This window comes from Tupaia chinensis, unplaced genomic scaffold (genome assembly GCF_000334495.1).
Source record: "Tupaia chinensis unplaced genomic scaffold, TupChi_1.0 Scaffold000477_1, whole genome shotgun sequence".
Classification (NCBI taxonomy): Eukaryota; Metazoa; Chordata; class Mammalia; order Scandentia; family Tupaiidae; genus Tupaia; species Tupaia belangeri.
The window spans coordinates 55,146-68,023 of NW_006159986.1; the positions used below are offsets into that span (position 1 = coordinate 55,146).

The following is a 12,878-nucleotide window of genomic DNA, read 5'->3' on the forward strand; positions in this document are numbered from 1 at the left end:
AGAAAGCAAGCCGCCAGGTCCGGGACTCGAACATCAGTCGGCCATGTGGGAGTTCAGTGCCCTTAACCACCATGCCACTCAGGCCCCCTGCCTTACTTATTTTTTAAAGTTTTTATTTATTTATTTTTACTGTAAGGTGTGTGCACTTGCCAGAGAGAGGGAGAGAGAAAAAGTGAAAAAACACCCCTCAGCAGGGTAGGGTGGGGTGGGTGGTGGCCACACTGTAATCTCTTCTCCATTTTCCCTTTGGGATAGTGGACATGCGTGCAAACGTGCCTGGCGTGTTTGGTGTTTTTTTGTTTTTTGTTTTTGTTTTTGTTTTTGAGAGGTTTTTGCTATAGGGCGCATGCACTCGCCAGAAAGACAGAGGGACAGAGAGACAGAAAGTGAGAAATCACCCCCCGGGGGGGGGGTGGCCACGCCGCAATCCCTTCTCCATTCTCCTCTCGGGATCTTGGGCACACACGCACCCGGCGTGAGTTTTAAGCTACCAGGTCCGGGACTCGAACCGCAGTCGACTACGTGGGAGTCCAGCGACATAGCCATTACGCTAACTGCTGGTCTTCCTGGCATGATTTTCAAGCCACAGGCTCCAGGACTCAGTTGGCCATGTGGGACCCAGTCACCTTAACTTATACGCCACTTGCTGGCCCCTAGCCTTATTTTTATAATAAATTGTTTTTCAAGTTTATTTATTCCATGAATGAGAGAGACAGATAGATACACCCAACAGGGTCTCAGTGCCACGATCCTTCTCCCCGGCCTCTGTCACCTCCGGGTCATGGGCAAGTGTGTGCCCTGTGTGCCAAGCGTACTCAAGGAGATCTCTGGACTTGATCTGAGGACCTTCCTGTGAGATTGCCTCACACAGCATCACATTTTAGCGTTCCACCATTGTCTGACTCCTGAGTTTCACCTTTTAAAAATGGGGGAGTGGAGGGCCAGCTACTGGTGTGGTGGTGAAGGTGGCTGGATCCTACCTTGCCAACTTCACAGTTCAAGTCCTGGACCCATGCAGCTTGGAAGAGATGCCAGGCTCCTGTGTGTGCACGCCCGAAATCCTGAGAGGAGAATGAAGAGACTGCAGCATAGCCATCCCCTCTGGGGACTGCTTTCTCACTGCCCCTCCCCCCATCTCTGTCTCTTGTGAGCACACGCACCCTTTAGAAAATTAAAAAGAAAAAAACTTAAAAACAGGAGTTGAAAAGATAGGAATAAACGTTTTAATGTCAAGAAGAATAAATAATGTTAAGAAACAATGGACAAGGAAACAGTTCTCCTGGTGACCTACAGATGGAATAGAAGTAGGAATGAGATTTCTTAAGGGAAACGTTGATATGTTACTTTGGTTTTTGGAACACTGAGAATGTTCTGCCTATTCAAAGCAAAAATATTCAGTGTCTTTTTCTTTTTTAATTTTTTAAAATTGTATATATATCTTTTAAAATTATTTTGTTTATTCACTCATTTATTTAAATTTGACCAGAAATAGACACAGAGAGAGAGAGAGGGACAGTGAGAAAGCAAGCCACCAGGTCTGGGACTTGAACCGTGGTTTGTCATGTGGGATTGTCCAGCGCCTCAACCACCGCGGCACCTGCTGATCCCCAATGAGTCTTAAATGAAAAACACACACAAAAAAACAAACAAAAAGAAGGGAGTTGAAAACTGTTGACCTATTTTAGTGTTTTTTTTTTTTCCACTTGGGGTAATACACCCCTGGAGGAATAGTGCCTGAGGATCTGGTTTAGTGGGCGGGCCAGAGGTGTTAAACATCCCACTTGACCAGGAGGGCCCCAGTTGACAAACCCTGATAGCATGAAAGCATTTTCTTGTCCACATGAGAAAACTGAGGCCCAAAGTGAGAGGCATCTAGCCTCCTAGGGCTTGGCCTCCTGGTTCCAGTGTGATGGGATGGGGCCCAGGCCAAGCAGGGCAGGCAGGCAGTCAGGACGTGACCCCAGGAACCATTGGCCAATGGGTAGTCTGACCTCCTTGCAGGAACACCAGACTGTGGTCTACCAGATGATCCAGCAGATCCAGCAGAAGCGGGAGTTGCAGCGGCTGCAGATGGCTGGGGGCTCTCAGCTGCCCATGGCCAGCCTGCTGGCAGGAAGCTCCACCCCACTGCTGTCTGCGGGCACCCCTGGCCTGCTGCCCACAGCATCTGCCCCACCCCTGCTGCCTGCTGGAGCCCTGGTGGCTCCCTCGCTCGGCAACAACACAAGTCTCATGGCTGCAGCAGCTGCGGCAGCAGCAGTAGCAGCAGCAGGCGGACCACCAGTCCTCACTGCCCAGACCAACCCCTTCCTCAGCCTGTCGGGGGCGGACAGCAGTGGCAGTGTCCCCAAAGGAGGGGTGAGTAAGGGGTCCAGGTCCTTCCCCTCTTCCCATCTTCTGAGGGATGGGCAGAGATGGAGCATCACCAGCTGCATCAGCGGGGTGGGGTGGGGTGGGTACACAACCCCGGGGTCAGTGGAGTGCCCTGGCTCTAGGCTCTGTGGGTGCTCTCCTGCAGAGCCAAGAAAGACCCACTCTGGGCGTGGGTAATAATGAAAGGACCAGTTTGAAAACAGCCTTCCTCGGGAAGACCAGGGATGATCTCCTTTCCAAACTGACCAATTAGAAAAAGATGACCGCCCTGGATGGGCCAATGGGAGAAAGGCCCTTCTCCTGAGGGCACAGAGCCCGAGATAGCTCCAGCCATCATTGGCACATGCCCATCAGCTGGGCACCCTTCTGCAGAACAACTTGTCCACCCCCACACATTGGCCCTGTTGTGCACTCACCAGAGCCCGGAAAGCTGCTCTCAACTGGGCCTTGGGCCTGATACCGCCAAGACTTCCAGCCTCCCTTCCTTTCTTTCCAGACCGCTGACAAAGGAACCTCAGCTAACCAGGAAAAAGGCTAACTGCACCCACATCCCTGCTGACCCCCAAATGGAGGGGGTCCTAGCCTGGAGTAGGCATCTGCACCCAGACACTGGAGAGGCCAGCCCAGAGCCTGAGGTCCTGGGAGTGTGGGGAGAGCCTGGTGCTGAGAACTGAGGCTGAGAGGAGAGCCCGTGCCATCTGGCCCCGACCCTCTCTGTACTGCCCCCTTTGTGAGACGCTCAGAGGGAGGACAGGCTCAACACCTGCCTGGGAGCTCCCCACTCAGCAAATGTTTTGAGGTCCCCCAGAGAGCAAAGTGGGCCATGATGTGGGAGAGGGGGGGGTCAATGGGACCCGCCACCTAAAATGGATCAGCACTTGAACGAGAAGCAGTGGAGGGACAGGCCCTGGGCCTGCCCTGTGTGGAAATCTTAGGAAGAAGGGCTGGCCCGACTTTACCTGCAGTTTCTTCCCAGCTGAGCAGATGGCAGAGGGGTCCCTTGGACTGTTTTGCCCCCTTCCTCGCCCCCCAGGGATCACAAGCTGAGCTTGTAAAGCCCACAGGCGTGGGGTGCTGCGCTGCGGGCGGGCTGCGGGCCCTGTGGAAGAGGTCCCTGTGATAGGGAGCGGGAGGCCCCAGCTGTCCTCGGTGTCCTGCCCTTGTTTGCACTATTGGATTTAGGAGTGCCGAGGGTGGGGAGATGGAGCTGCCTGACTCACAGCGCGAGTGCACGTGTGTGTTTGTGTGTGAGTGTGCGCGTGCGTGCATGTCTATCTGTCTTCTTTCTGTCTCTCTCTCCCTGTCCCCCGGATCTAGGCCGCCTAAGGCAGGGATAGGAGCACTGTTCAGATGAAGCAGCACCGGGCAGGGAGGACCCCCCAGCTCTTGTTTGCACCCTCCCCAGCTCACCAACTCTGGTCCCTCTTGGGGCCTGAATGATTATCAAAAACCAGAACAGTACTCCCATATTGGAGAGTAACTGGGGGCTGGGGGCTTTGAATCAGGGTACTATCCTGCCTTCCCTTCCCCAGACCCCACATGGTCTCAGGGCCCCCTCAGGGCCCCCCTGTCCCCACCTATAGTTTGGTCCTTCTTCCCTGGCACAAGGGGAGCCCCAGGGATGAGGGGAGGGATGGGGGGGAAGTGCCACTTGTTTTAGCAAAAGCCTCCTTCCCAGAATGAACCAGCCTGCTTCCTGCACCCCACTCCACCCCACCAACCAGGGGAGCTGCTTAAGCTGACTTAGCAACTGTCCCTTCACCCACCAGCTATTTCCCAGGGTGTAGTGGGCAATTCTCACCTTAGAAGAGTGTCCCGTTCCCCCCCCCAACACAGGGCCTTCGGTGGCAAGGGCCAAGTGGGCCAGCTCTGGGGGAGAGGCAAGGTTGGAACCTGGTCTGGTTCCTTTGCACTGGGGTTGGAGCCAGGGTAGGCCTTTCCAGCTTTCCCTGATGCTCATGTCTTGTCAGTCTCTGCATGTGTGGGTTTTTCTGTGTGTGTTTCCGTTTGGGTTTTTGTTGTTGTTGGGTTTTTTTGGTTGTTTTTTTTTTTTTTTTTTTTAAATAAAGAAAAGAAGATTTGTATATTTTTGGCAATGACAGAAACGTAGTGCAGATATATTTTTGCCTGTGCTGCTCAACTGTTTTTTTTTCTGATACTGAAAATAATATTAATATTCCCGTTGATAAGACTTTGTAAGATGTTAGGGCGCTGATAATGGAGGGGGGGTGGGAGTCTTTCAGAGTCAATTTCTTAGGCACTTGCAAGGGCTTGGGGGAGGGGGAGGCAGATGTGATGACCTCAGAGATACTCTTTATTAATGCTAAGTATCAGCTAGAAAGAAATGATAGCCGTCAGCATTTTATTCATCTTAATCTATTAAGCTCTCTTAACTCCCTGCACCCAAACCACTGAGAAGATACATAACCTTCCGAGATTCTTAGAGGAGCTGCTTATTCACACGCACTTAGAACCGAAGTTCACGTCTATTCAGGATGGTAAGAGCAGTGCAGACACTGAAGGCCTGCTGTGTGGAAGAGGGGTCCAGAAGACCCGTGCACTGAACCGGGACACTTGCCCCCTTTGCGCCCCCAACCCAGGCTTAGGGGTTTTGTCTCCAAGACTGTTTCCCGACGTTCCCAAGCCCTTTCCTTCTCCAGGCCAGGAGACTGTGGCAGGTAGTTATTTAAAGGCACCCAGGCTGAATCTGGAGTGGTGCTGCTCCCCCAGAGGGAGAGGGGCATGAGAGGTGGTGGCATCTCCTTCCAAGGGTTCTTAATCCTTGGAAAGGTCTGGAGATCTACTGGGAGCAGGATACCCATGCAGGAGGATGGCTGTAATGACCTCACCAGCCTCTCCCAGCCTCAGTCCCTTTTTGGAGGATGAATCTAGGTGGGGTTGTGCATGGGGAGGGCTGCAGTTTTGTCTGGGGGAGGGGAAGGGTTTGCTGAGTGGGAGTTGGAAGATACCTGAGTGGAGCTCTGTCACCACCCTTGGCAAGGTATGAGTGGGCGTGCATGCGGGCTGCAGCTGGCTATGGAAGTCAGCTGAAGGGACCTGTCTAGGCTTGCTTCACGGGTGTCAGCTCCAGGCCTGGGAGGGGCCAAGCCAGCCCTTAGGACCATGGCTCTCCTGCCCCCTACACAGCTCTGGGTGGCTCTCTGTGCCTGTGTGTGTGACATGGTGTGAGTGCAGGGCTGTACCCAGGATGGGAAGGCCGTGTGTAGCACTGACTGACCTTGCTCAGAGCTGATGGATCCTCACCATAGACAATGACACTGTAAGGTTTTTTTGTTTTGTTTTTTGAAACTTCGTGTTTGCGGGTTTTCTCCCTCAGGCTCCTGGGTCTGTTGCTGCCTCCAGGTGCCCTGACCTCGAGGTTGTTCCTGTGCAGAGTTCTAGGGGCCTGCTCACCTGGACTCTGGGGAAGGGCCTAGACAAGCGCAGGGTGTCGAGCCAGGGCCCAGCTCTGAGGTGTAACCTCCACACTTCCCTTTCCTAGACGGGTTTTTAAAGGTGTAGGCTCCCTTGCTGCTTCCAGTGGGCCAGAGTTGGGGGAAGCAGTTTCCATTTCTCCTCATGGCAACTTAGTTTCCCCGAGAGGTGCCTACAGGAATCGAGGTACTCCAACTTGGAGTTTGGGGGAGGGGCACAAAGTGGTCCTCCAGCCACATCAGTCTGGGTTCAAAGCAAGTCTAACTCCCAACCACTTGGTCTTGATCTACTGAAGAGGGGGACTGAGGGGCGCACTCATTCTCCTTTATTCACTCTAGCCTGACTTGGGTGGTAGGACTGAGGCCCCCAGCCCTGGCTCCCCTGCTGCCCACCCCTACCTTCCCAGTTCCCACTAGCAGACTTCCTGGGGAGCAGGGAGGGGAAGTCAGAGATTGCAAACCCAGGGCTCCTTTTTCATTCTAAACCTTTTTATCCTCAGCCCAAAAGGCAGTTTTCCCTCTGTCACCTCCAAGCCTGGAATTGTGCATAACCCGGATCTTGTATCTTTGTATAACGGATGTTATTTGTACGAAGGGCAGTTCGTAAACAGCACTTGTTCTTTTAATAAAAGAATGTTTTACAAAAAAAAAAAATATCCAAAGAGACCCTGCTTAGTCTGGCTGTGTTGAAGGGCAGGGGAGGTGGGATGCCAACAGTGGGCCCCTGCGGGGAGCCCTTGTTTCACCATTCAGTGGTTTGCAAACCAGAACGCAGGGCATAACTAGTGCGGGTGGAGAACGACAGCCCCTGGGCAGCACCCCGAGAGGGTGACGTGGGGCCGGGGCAGGTGGGGCTCTGTCTCCAGCAGCTCCCTAAGTGATGAGATGCTGCCTTGGACTCCACGAGGGACTCCGGTCCGGGGAGAGGCCCCGCAAACCCTGGTGTGCCCTCGCAGACCGGGAGTCGGCAGGCCAAGCTCCGCGCGGGGAATTCGGCAAACGCCCAGACCCGGCGAGGCCCTGGAGGGGCGGGGCAGGTACCTCTGCTCGGCTTCCGGACCCCGCCTGCTCCTGGCCCCCACCCAGGGGACGATGCTGCGGCTGACGGCGCGGGACGCCTGGGTGAGCGCCCCCACCCCAACCTGGCGGCCGTGAGGACTTGTCTCCGGGCCCGGGGCCTCCCGCCCGCCCCTCGGTGGAGCATCCCGGATCCCCGCGCGGCCGCGTTCTTTACAGACCTCGGCCCAGCGCGCTCCCCTGCACAGCCTTTTCCTGAGCGCCTACGGGATGCCAGGACCTCCCAGCAAGCCTCCTTCCCTGTGACGCCTTCTTAGGTCTCCCACGCCCCGTTAGCCCTGTCATCTCTGCCTGGCTCCCCGGTCCTCCCCTTTCCACTGATACTATTTTCTGTTTCCAAACCGCTCTCTCCTGATGGCTTCATGCCTTGAAGAATGTGAACCAGAGGCGGGACATCTCCTCCTGGCTGGTGAGTACCTACCCCAGCGTCCCTCCCTGCACCAGTCCCGCAGGCTTGGAGACCTCAACGGCAGAGATCGGGAGTGGCACCGAGAAGGAACACCCTAGCTCGGGACTCCAGCCGCCCTGCCGCCCCGGCCTCCCGGCCTCCCGGCCTCGGCCTCCCGAGGCCCAGCCTCCAGCTCTCACCAGGACTGGAGGGTGCAGGGAGACGGCGGGGCTCCCGGGTTGACCTGACAGCGCCTGCCTCCTAAACCAAGCCCCAGGGGTGGCTGGCAGGATCCTGGCCGGGATGGGAGCCAGGCTTTTTCTTTTAATTTTTTTTTTTGAGAGATTTTTGATAAAGGGCGCGTGCGCTCACCAGACAGACAGAGAGAGACAGAAAGCGAGAAATCCCCCCCCGGGGGGGGATTTCTCGCTTTCTGTCTCTCTCTGTCTGTCTGGCCTATGATCCCGAGAGGAGAATGGAGGAGAAGGGATTGCAGAGTGGCCATCCCCCCCCCGGGGGGGGATTTCTCGCTTTCTGTCTCTCTCTGTCTGTCTGGCCTATGATCCCGAGAGGAGAATGGAGGAGAAGGGATTGCAGAGTGGCCATCCCCCCCCCGGGGGGGGATTTCTCGCTTTCTGTCTCTCTCTGTCTGTCTGGCCTATGATCCCGAGAGGAGAATGGAGGAGAAGGGATTGCAGAGTGGCCATCCCCCCCCCGGGGGGGGGATGGCCACTCTGCAATCCCTTCTCCTCCATTCTCCTCTTGGGATCTTGGGCACACATCCTGGTGTGAGTTTAAGCCTCCGGGTCCAGGACGCGAACTGCGGTCGGCTACGTGGGAGTCCAGCAACATAGCCTTTACGCTAGCTGCTGGTCCCAGGAGCCAGGCTTTGAGGGAAAGCTACTGAACCCTGAAACTGAGCGCCTGAATGCCTTGAGATCTCGCTGTCTAGAGCCCAGGGTCCTTCTGGAGTCCTGGGGGAAATCAACTGAGCCTCTTGCTGAGGAAGCCTGCCCTCCCCACCCCCAACACACACTGGGGACCAGTGGGAAACTGGACAAGGCCACGGACAGGAAAGCACCTCCAGGGCTGGGCCAACCCACAGCCCCTTATCTTCCTTGGCCACAGGCCCGATGGTTCCCCAAAACCCCCGCCAAGTCCGTGGTGGCCCTGAAAGCACCTATCAAGGTGGAGCTGGTGGCTGGGAAAACCTACAGGTGGTGTGTGTGTGGCCGCAGCAAGAAGCAGGTGAGAGACCCCTACCCCCCTTTGCTGTATGACTCCTGTGGTTGGGGACAGCCTGGTGTCTCCTGGGGGCTTCCACCCATGTTCCTCTTTGCACATATTCTGAGGGACAAGAGGGGTTGGGGGTGAAAGAAATACTTGCAAGGCAGCACCACCAGTAGCCTGGAGCTCACTTGTCTGCAGCCATGGGAGAAATGAAACACCAGAGACAGTAACTCAGCACAGGGTCCTGCAAGCGCTGGCCTCTGCTGGGCTCCCTCCTCGGAGACACCTCCCTGGGCTCTAGCTGGCAGGCTCTGGGAGGATCTCCTGTCTCTTTCAATCTGTCCTCTCCACTTCCAGGAAGCATGTGGGCCCCGAATTCCCAGGCCTTGGACCCCAACTTTGGGAAGATTCTGCCCAGACTCTGCTACCCCCAGCTTTTCCCATGTGTCTCCCCAGTCTTCTCCCAGAAACCCTTCACCTTTGTCAGCTTCTGACTTTCTTCTCCATCTGCCCTGGGAGCCTTTCATCCCACCAGGAACCTTGCCCATATCCTTTGTCCCCTGGCCCCTTTCCTTCCTGAGTGTAGCTCTGAACTGGGCTCCTCCCAGCCCTGTGGCTCAGTGTCAGCAGCGCAGGACCCCAGTCCCCCTTTGCCTCTCCGACTTGCTACAGACTCTGAGCAGGTCTTTGTGAGGGTGGAGCAGTGCAGTCATGCCCTTTGGGACAGGTTGCCAATTTTTATTTGCACACGCCTCTCCTCTGCCACTGTTGGACCTTGACCTCAGGCTGAAGAGGCCTTGGCTCCAGCTCTGCCACTAACTAGCAGGGCATATCACCTCCTGGCCTGTTTCCAGCACTCGGTCTGCTCCATCAGCTTCTGGGATGGATGGGGTGGGGCGGTGGTGGTATATGTTCCTGCACAGGCAGCTAGGTTGCCCTGGGACGTCCCCTCCTCTGGGGGACATCCCCTCCTCAGGGGACATCAGTTTCCTGTAGCAACACGCCTGGTTGTTTCCTGGAGCCAAAGTCACCGCCAGTATTGAAGCACTGTGATGGGCGTAGGCACTCTCTGACCCACAGCTGTTTTTACATGGCGGTGGCGGTGGTAGTGGGCGGTTTTCAGAGTTCATAGAAAATGCACCTTATCGGGGCCAGCAAATGGTGTAATGGTTATGTCGCTGGACTCCCACGTCGTCAAGCATGGTTTGAGTCCCAGACGCAGTGGCTTAAAACACGCCAGACATGTGTGCATGCATGCCCAAGATCCTGAGCGAATGGAGAAAAAGGGATTGTGGGGTGGACATCCCCCCAAGGGGTGATTTCTCACTTTCTCTCTCTCTCTCTCTCTCTCTGTCTCTCCAGAGAGCACACATGCTCTATAGGAAAAATCTCTCAAAAAAAGAAAATGCATCTTATGACAGCACTGTGTGGATTTCAAAACCTTTGTGCCAAAATAAACTTGTACTTTAATTCCACTTTTCATGAACTTTTTGAAGTGTCCTTGTACTAATATCATAAACACTTAGCCCTTTTTGTTAGCTAAGTGCATAGTGGTTGAGATAGTTTTTATTTGTTTCTTTTTTTTTTTTTTTTTCTTTTCAGATTTTGCCATAGGGTGCTTGCGCTTGTCAGAGACAGAGAGAAACAACCTCCTGGGGGATGGCCACACTGTAATCCCTTCTCCATTCTCCTCTTAGGACTTCGGGCTTGTATGCACATGTGCCCGGCATGATTTTCAAGCCACCAGGTCCAGGATTCAAACTGGTCGGCCATGCGAGAGTCCAGCACCTTAACCACCACACCACCTGCTGGCTCTTTTTTTAAAAAAATAATTATTTTAAAATTAATTTTATCCATTTATTTCAATTTGACCAGAGGGACAGAACAAGAGAAAGTAAGAGCAAGCCACCAGGTCCAGGACCCGAACTGAACAGGGGATCAGCCATGTGAGAGTCCAGAGTCCTTAACCACCACACCACCTGCCAACCCCATATATATATTTAATGGCTATAGGGCACATGGTTTCCCAAAGAGAGAAGTGCAAGATCACCCCCAGGCAGGTGGCCATGCCACAATCCCTTCGCCTCATTGTTCTCTTAGGATTTTTGGAACGCAGTCTGCTATATGGAGTCTAGATGCCTTCACCACCACACCACCGGCTTTGGCCCGAGTGCCTGACGATTTCCCTGAGACAACTCTGCATTTACTGTCTGCACATTGCAGATGAGAGGCAAACCAGTGGACCCAAAGCTTATGCTTAACCCCCCTCCACATTCTGCTGTCCCCCTCTATCTCTGCTCCCCCCCCATTCCAGCGGTCAGCCTTTGGTCAACCTTTGATTCCTCTTTCCCCCACAGCCCTTCTGTGATGGCTCCCACTTTTTCCAGCGCACTGGCCTATCTCCACTCAAGTTCAAGGCCCAGGACACTCGCACAGTGGCCCTCTGTACCTGCAAGGCCACCCAGAGACCCCCGTACTGCGATGGCACCCACAGGAGCGAGCGGGTACAGAAGGCAGAAGTAGGCGCCCCCCTCTAAGGGCTGCTGCCACCTAGCCCTAAGTGGCCTTAGCTCCAGGCCTGTCAGGCAGCCTCTCTATGGGGAAGGAAACAGGGCTGAGCTCCAGAAGGGATCACTCGGAGACCCTGGTATCCTCAGCAGCCATAACCTGAGGCCCTGGTCCGTTGTCTGCTGGTGAGATGGCATTAAAGCAGCACACGGTCCAAGTGTTGTTTCTGTGGTCACTGGCACACGGCTTGTCCCACTGCCTGCTCCAGCCTGGAACCTGGCCAACCCGGGCAGAGGGCAGTTCAGCTTCATTCCACATTGGGCAGGCAGGCTGGGCCCAGAGACGAGAGACCAGGGGTCTCACCCACCCTTTCCCCCTTCCCTGGGCCCCAAAGAACTACAGGCTCAGGACAGTATGCAGCATTTATTACAAAGCCAAGAGATACAAATGCCCCAGGGCAGGAAGGTACAGTCACAGGGCCTCGGACACGGGACAAGGGGTAAACATGGACAAGCCCAGTGGCAGCTTCCCACCCACACCCTGGTAGTGGCGGTCTAGCCTCCTGCCTGCTCACTACCTCTCCTGCACCCATTTGAGGAAGACCAGGTGGGCAGTGATCTGCCCCCTAGGGGGCTCTCCCTTGACCTTGCAGGGTGGCGCTGGGGTCGGGGGTCCTACCTTATAGGCTTCTGTCCCCTTGTGCTTTTAGATGCCTCTGTCACTCAGCTGGGGTAGGGAGGAGACTGAAGGACTATTTGCCTTTGGCAAAATCCGAGGTCTGTGCTTGTCTGATATTAACCCGTTGCAGCCCTCTACTCCAGGCCCCCATGGGAGGCTTCACCACCAGTCTCACTAGTGAGGGTTCCTGGGTGTGAGGGGAGGGGGCCGGAAAGGGTGAACCAGTTCACAATGCTAAAGCCACAGTGGAATTTCAAGGGCTGAGGCCTCCCTTGGCCTGAATCTTCTCTTCCACAAGATAAATGACGTGAAGGCCACACACACAGGGGGAAAGGAGACAGGACTATCTATTCCTTGCACGAAGCTTCCACTGCAGGAGGAGGAGGTGAGGGAGGTGAGATTCCCATCTCTACCGCCCACTCGCCCCTCAGGGCCAGGGGACAACAAGCTGCGTCTGTAAAAGGCACTGTCTTATCGATTCTCTGGACATTCAACAATGGGGTGGGGGTGCCGGGCAGGCAGGTGGACAATCGCGGGAAAGAGAACAGGGTAGGCTCCTATACGCAGCCTAAATCTTCCGGGGCTGCTGAGGCCCCAGGTACCCCATCTGCCTGGGGAGGACGGGCACAGCATGACTGAGCCTCTAGTGGTCCCTCCAGCCTACCTCCAGGCACCCCCGAAAAGAGAGCAAAGCAAGAGACACAAGACCCTCTAAAAATGAACACCCCGTCCCCCACATACACACACACACACACACACACACACACACACACACACACACAGAGCTTGTTCCTGTGGCATTAAATTAATCTGGTTGGTCCATAGAAAATAAGTATGTATATTTGGTTTTTCCTATGTACATATATATATAGATTTATTTATAAAACCCGTCCCCCACCCCTAAGGTGGGGAAAACTGGGGAAAGTAGAAGAGGTGGAAAAAAAGGGCCCAGAAAAAGTGGAGGGAATGGAGGGGCATGGCTGGAAAAGGAGGAGAGGGTCCCTTTCCTCAAGTTAAGGGGGGAACAGGCGCTCCATTGACAGTCATCTTGCGCCCCCTGCTGGTGGAGGACGGTGTCTGCAGGCAGTTCGAGGTGCCCCCGTTGGCCGCTGAGGTGGCCCCACTGGCTGCCGATGGGGGAGGAGGGGAGGGAGGGGGGGGGGCTGGGGGGGCATGGGGGCGGGGAGAGC

The 12,878-nt window shown here is 55.1% G+C and overlaps 3 protein-coding genes across 5 annotated transcripts in view; 2 read left to right on the top strand and 1 right to left on the bottom strand.

Moving 5' to 3' along the window:
- MLLT6 (MLLT6, PHD finger containing) overlaps positions 1–6,461 on the top strand; it is a gene marked incomplete at its 5' end in the record, with an annotated part of 28,825 nt that extends 22,364 nt beyond the window's left edge. For both annotated transcript variants that reach the window (XM_014590683.2, XM_027774740.1), the window contains 2 exon segments: positions 2,002–2,358; positions 2,870–6,461. In XM_014590683.2, coding sequence (XP_014446169.1) covers positions 2,002–2,358; positions 2,870–2,911 — 399 coding nt within the window.
- A 430-nt stretch (positions 6,462–6,891) lies between these two features.
- CISD3 (CDGSH iron sulfur domain 3) lies at positions 6,892–11,227 on the top strand. 2 transcript variants are annotated; one of them, XM_006155864.2, is made up of 4 exons: positions 6,892–6,929; positions 7,258–7,293; positions 8,401–8,520; positions 10,860–11,227. In XM_006155864.2, the coding sequence occupies exons 1-4, from the start codon at positions 6,900–6,902 to the stop codon at positions 11,037–11,039; spliced, it is 366 nt and encodes a 121-aa protein (XP_006155926.1). In that variant the 5' UTR covers positions 6,892–6,899; the 3' UTR covers positions 11,040–11,227. The 2 variants fall into 2 exon arrangements, with proteins under 2 accessions (XP_006155926.1, XP_014446171.1); XM_014590685.2 differs by lacking the exons at positions 6,892–6,929; positions 10,860–11,227 and adding an exon at positions 8,860–9,696 and having other exon boundaries at positions 6,936–7,293.
- Positions 11,228–11,418: 191 nt separating this feature from the next.
- The window catches only part of PCGF2 (polycomb group ring finger 2), a gene marked incomplete in the record, with an annotated part of 11,946 nt that continues 10,486 nt past the window's right edge, over positions 11,419–12,878 (bottom strand). The window contains 1 exon segment of the mRNA XM_027774741.1: positions 11,419–12,830. Within this exon segment, the coding sequence (XP_027630542.1) occupies positions 12,697–12,830 (134 nt within the window).

Bases quoted from the DNA above. Each gene is read 5' to 3' on its own strand.
- CISD3 (XM_006155864.2), top strand. From the start codon at position 6,900: ATGCTGCGGCTGACGGCGCGGGACGCCTGG. The intron at 7,294-8,400 runs GTGAGTACCTAC...CCTTGGCCACAG, and splicing joins GGGACATCTCCTCCTGGCTG to GCCCGATGGTTCCCCAAAAC. The intron at 8,521-10,859 runs GTGAGAGACCCC...TTTCCCCCACAG, and splicing joins GTGGCCGCAGCAAGAAGCAG to CCCTTCTGTGATGGCTCCCA.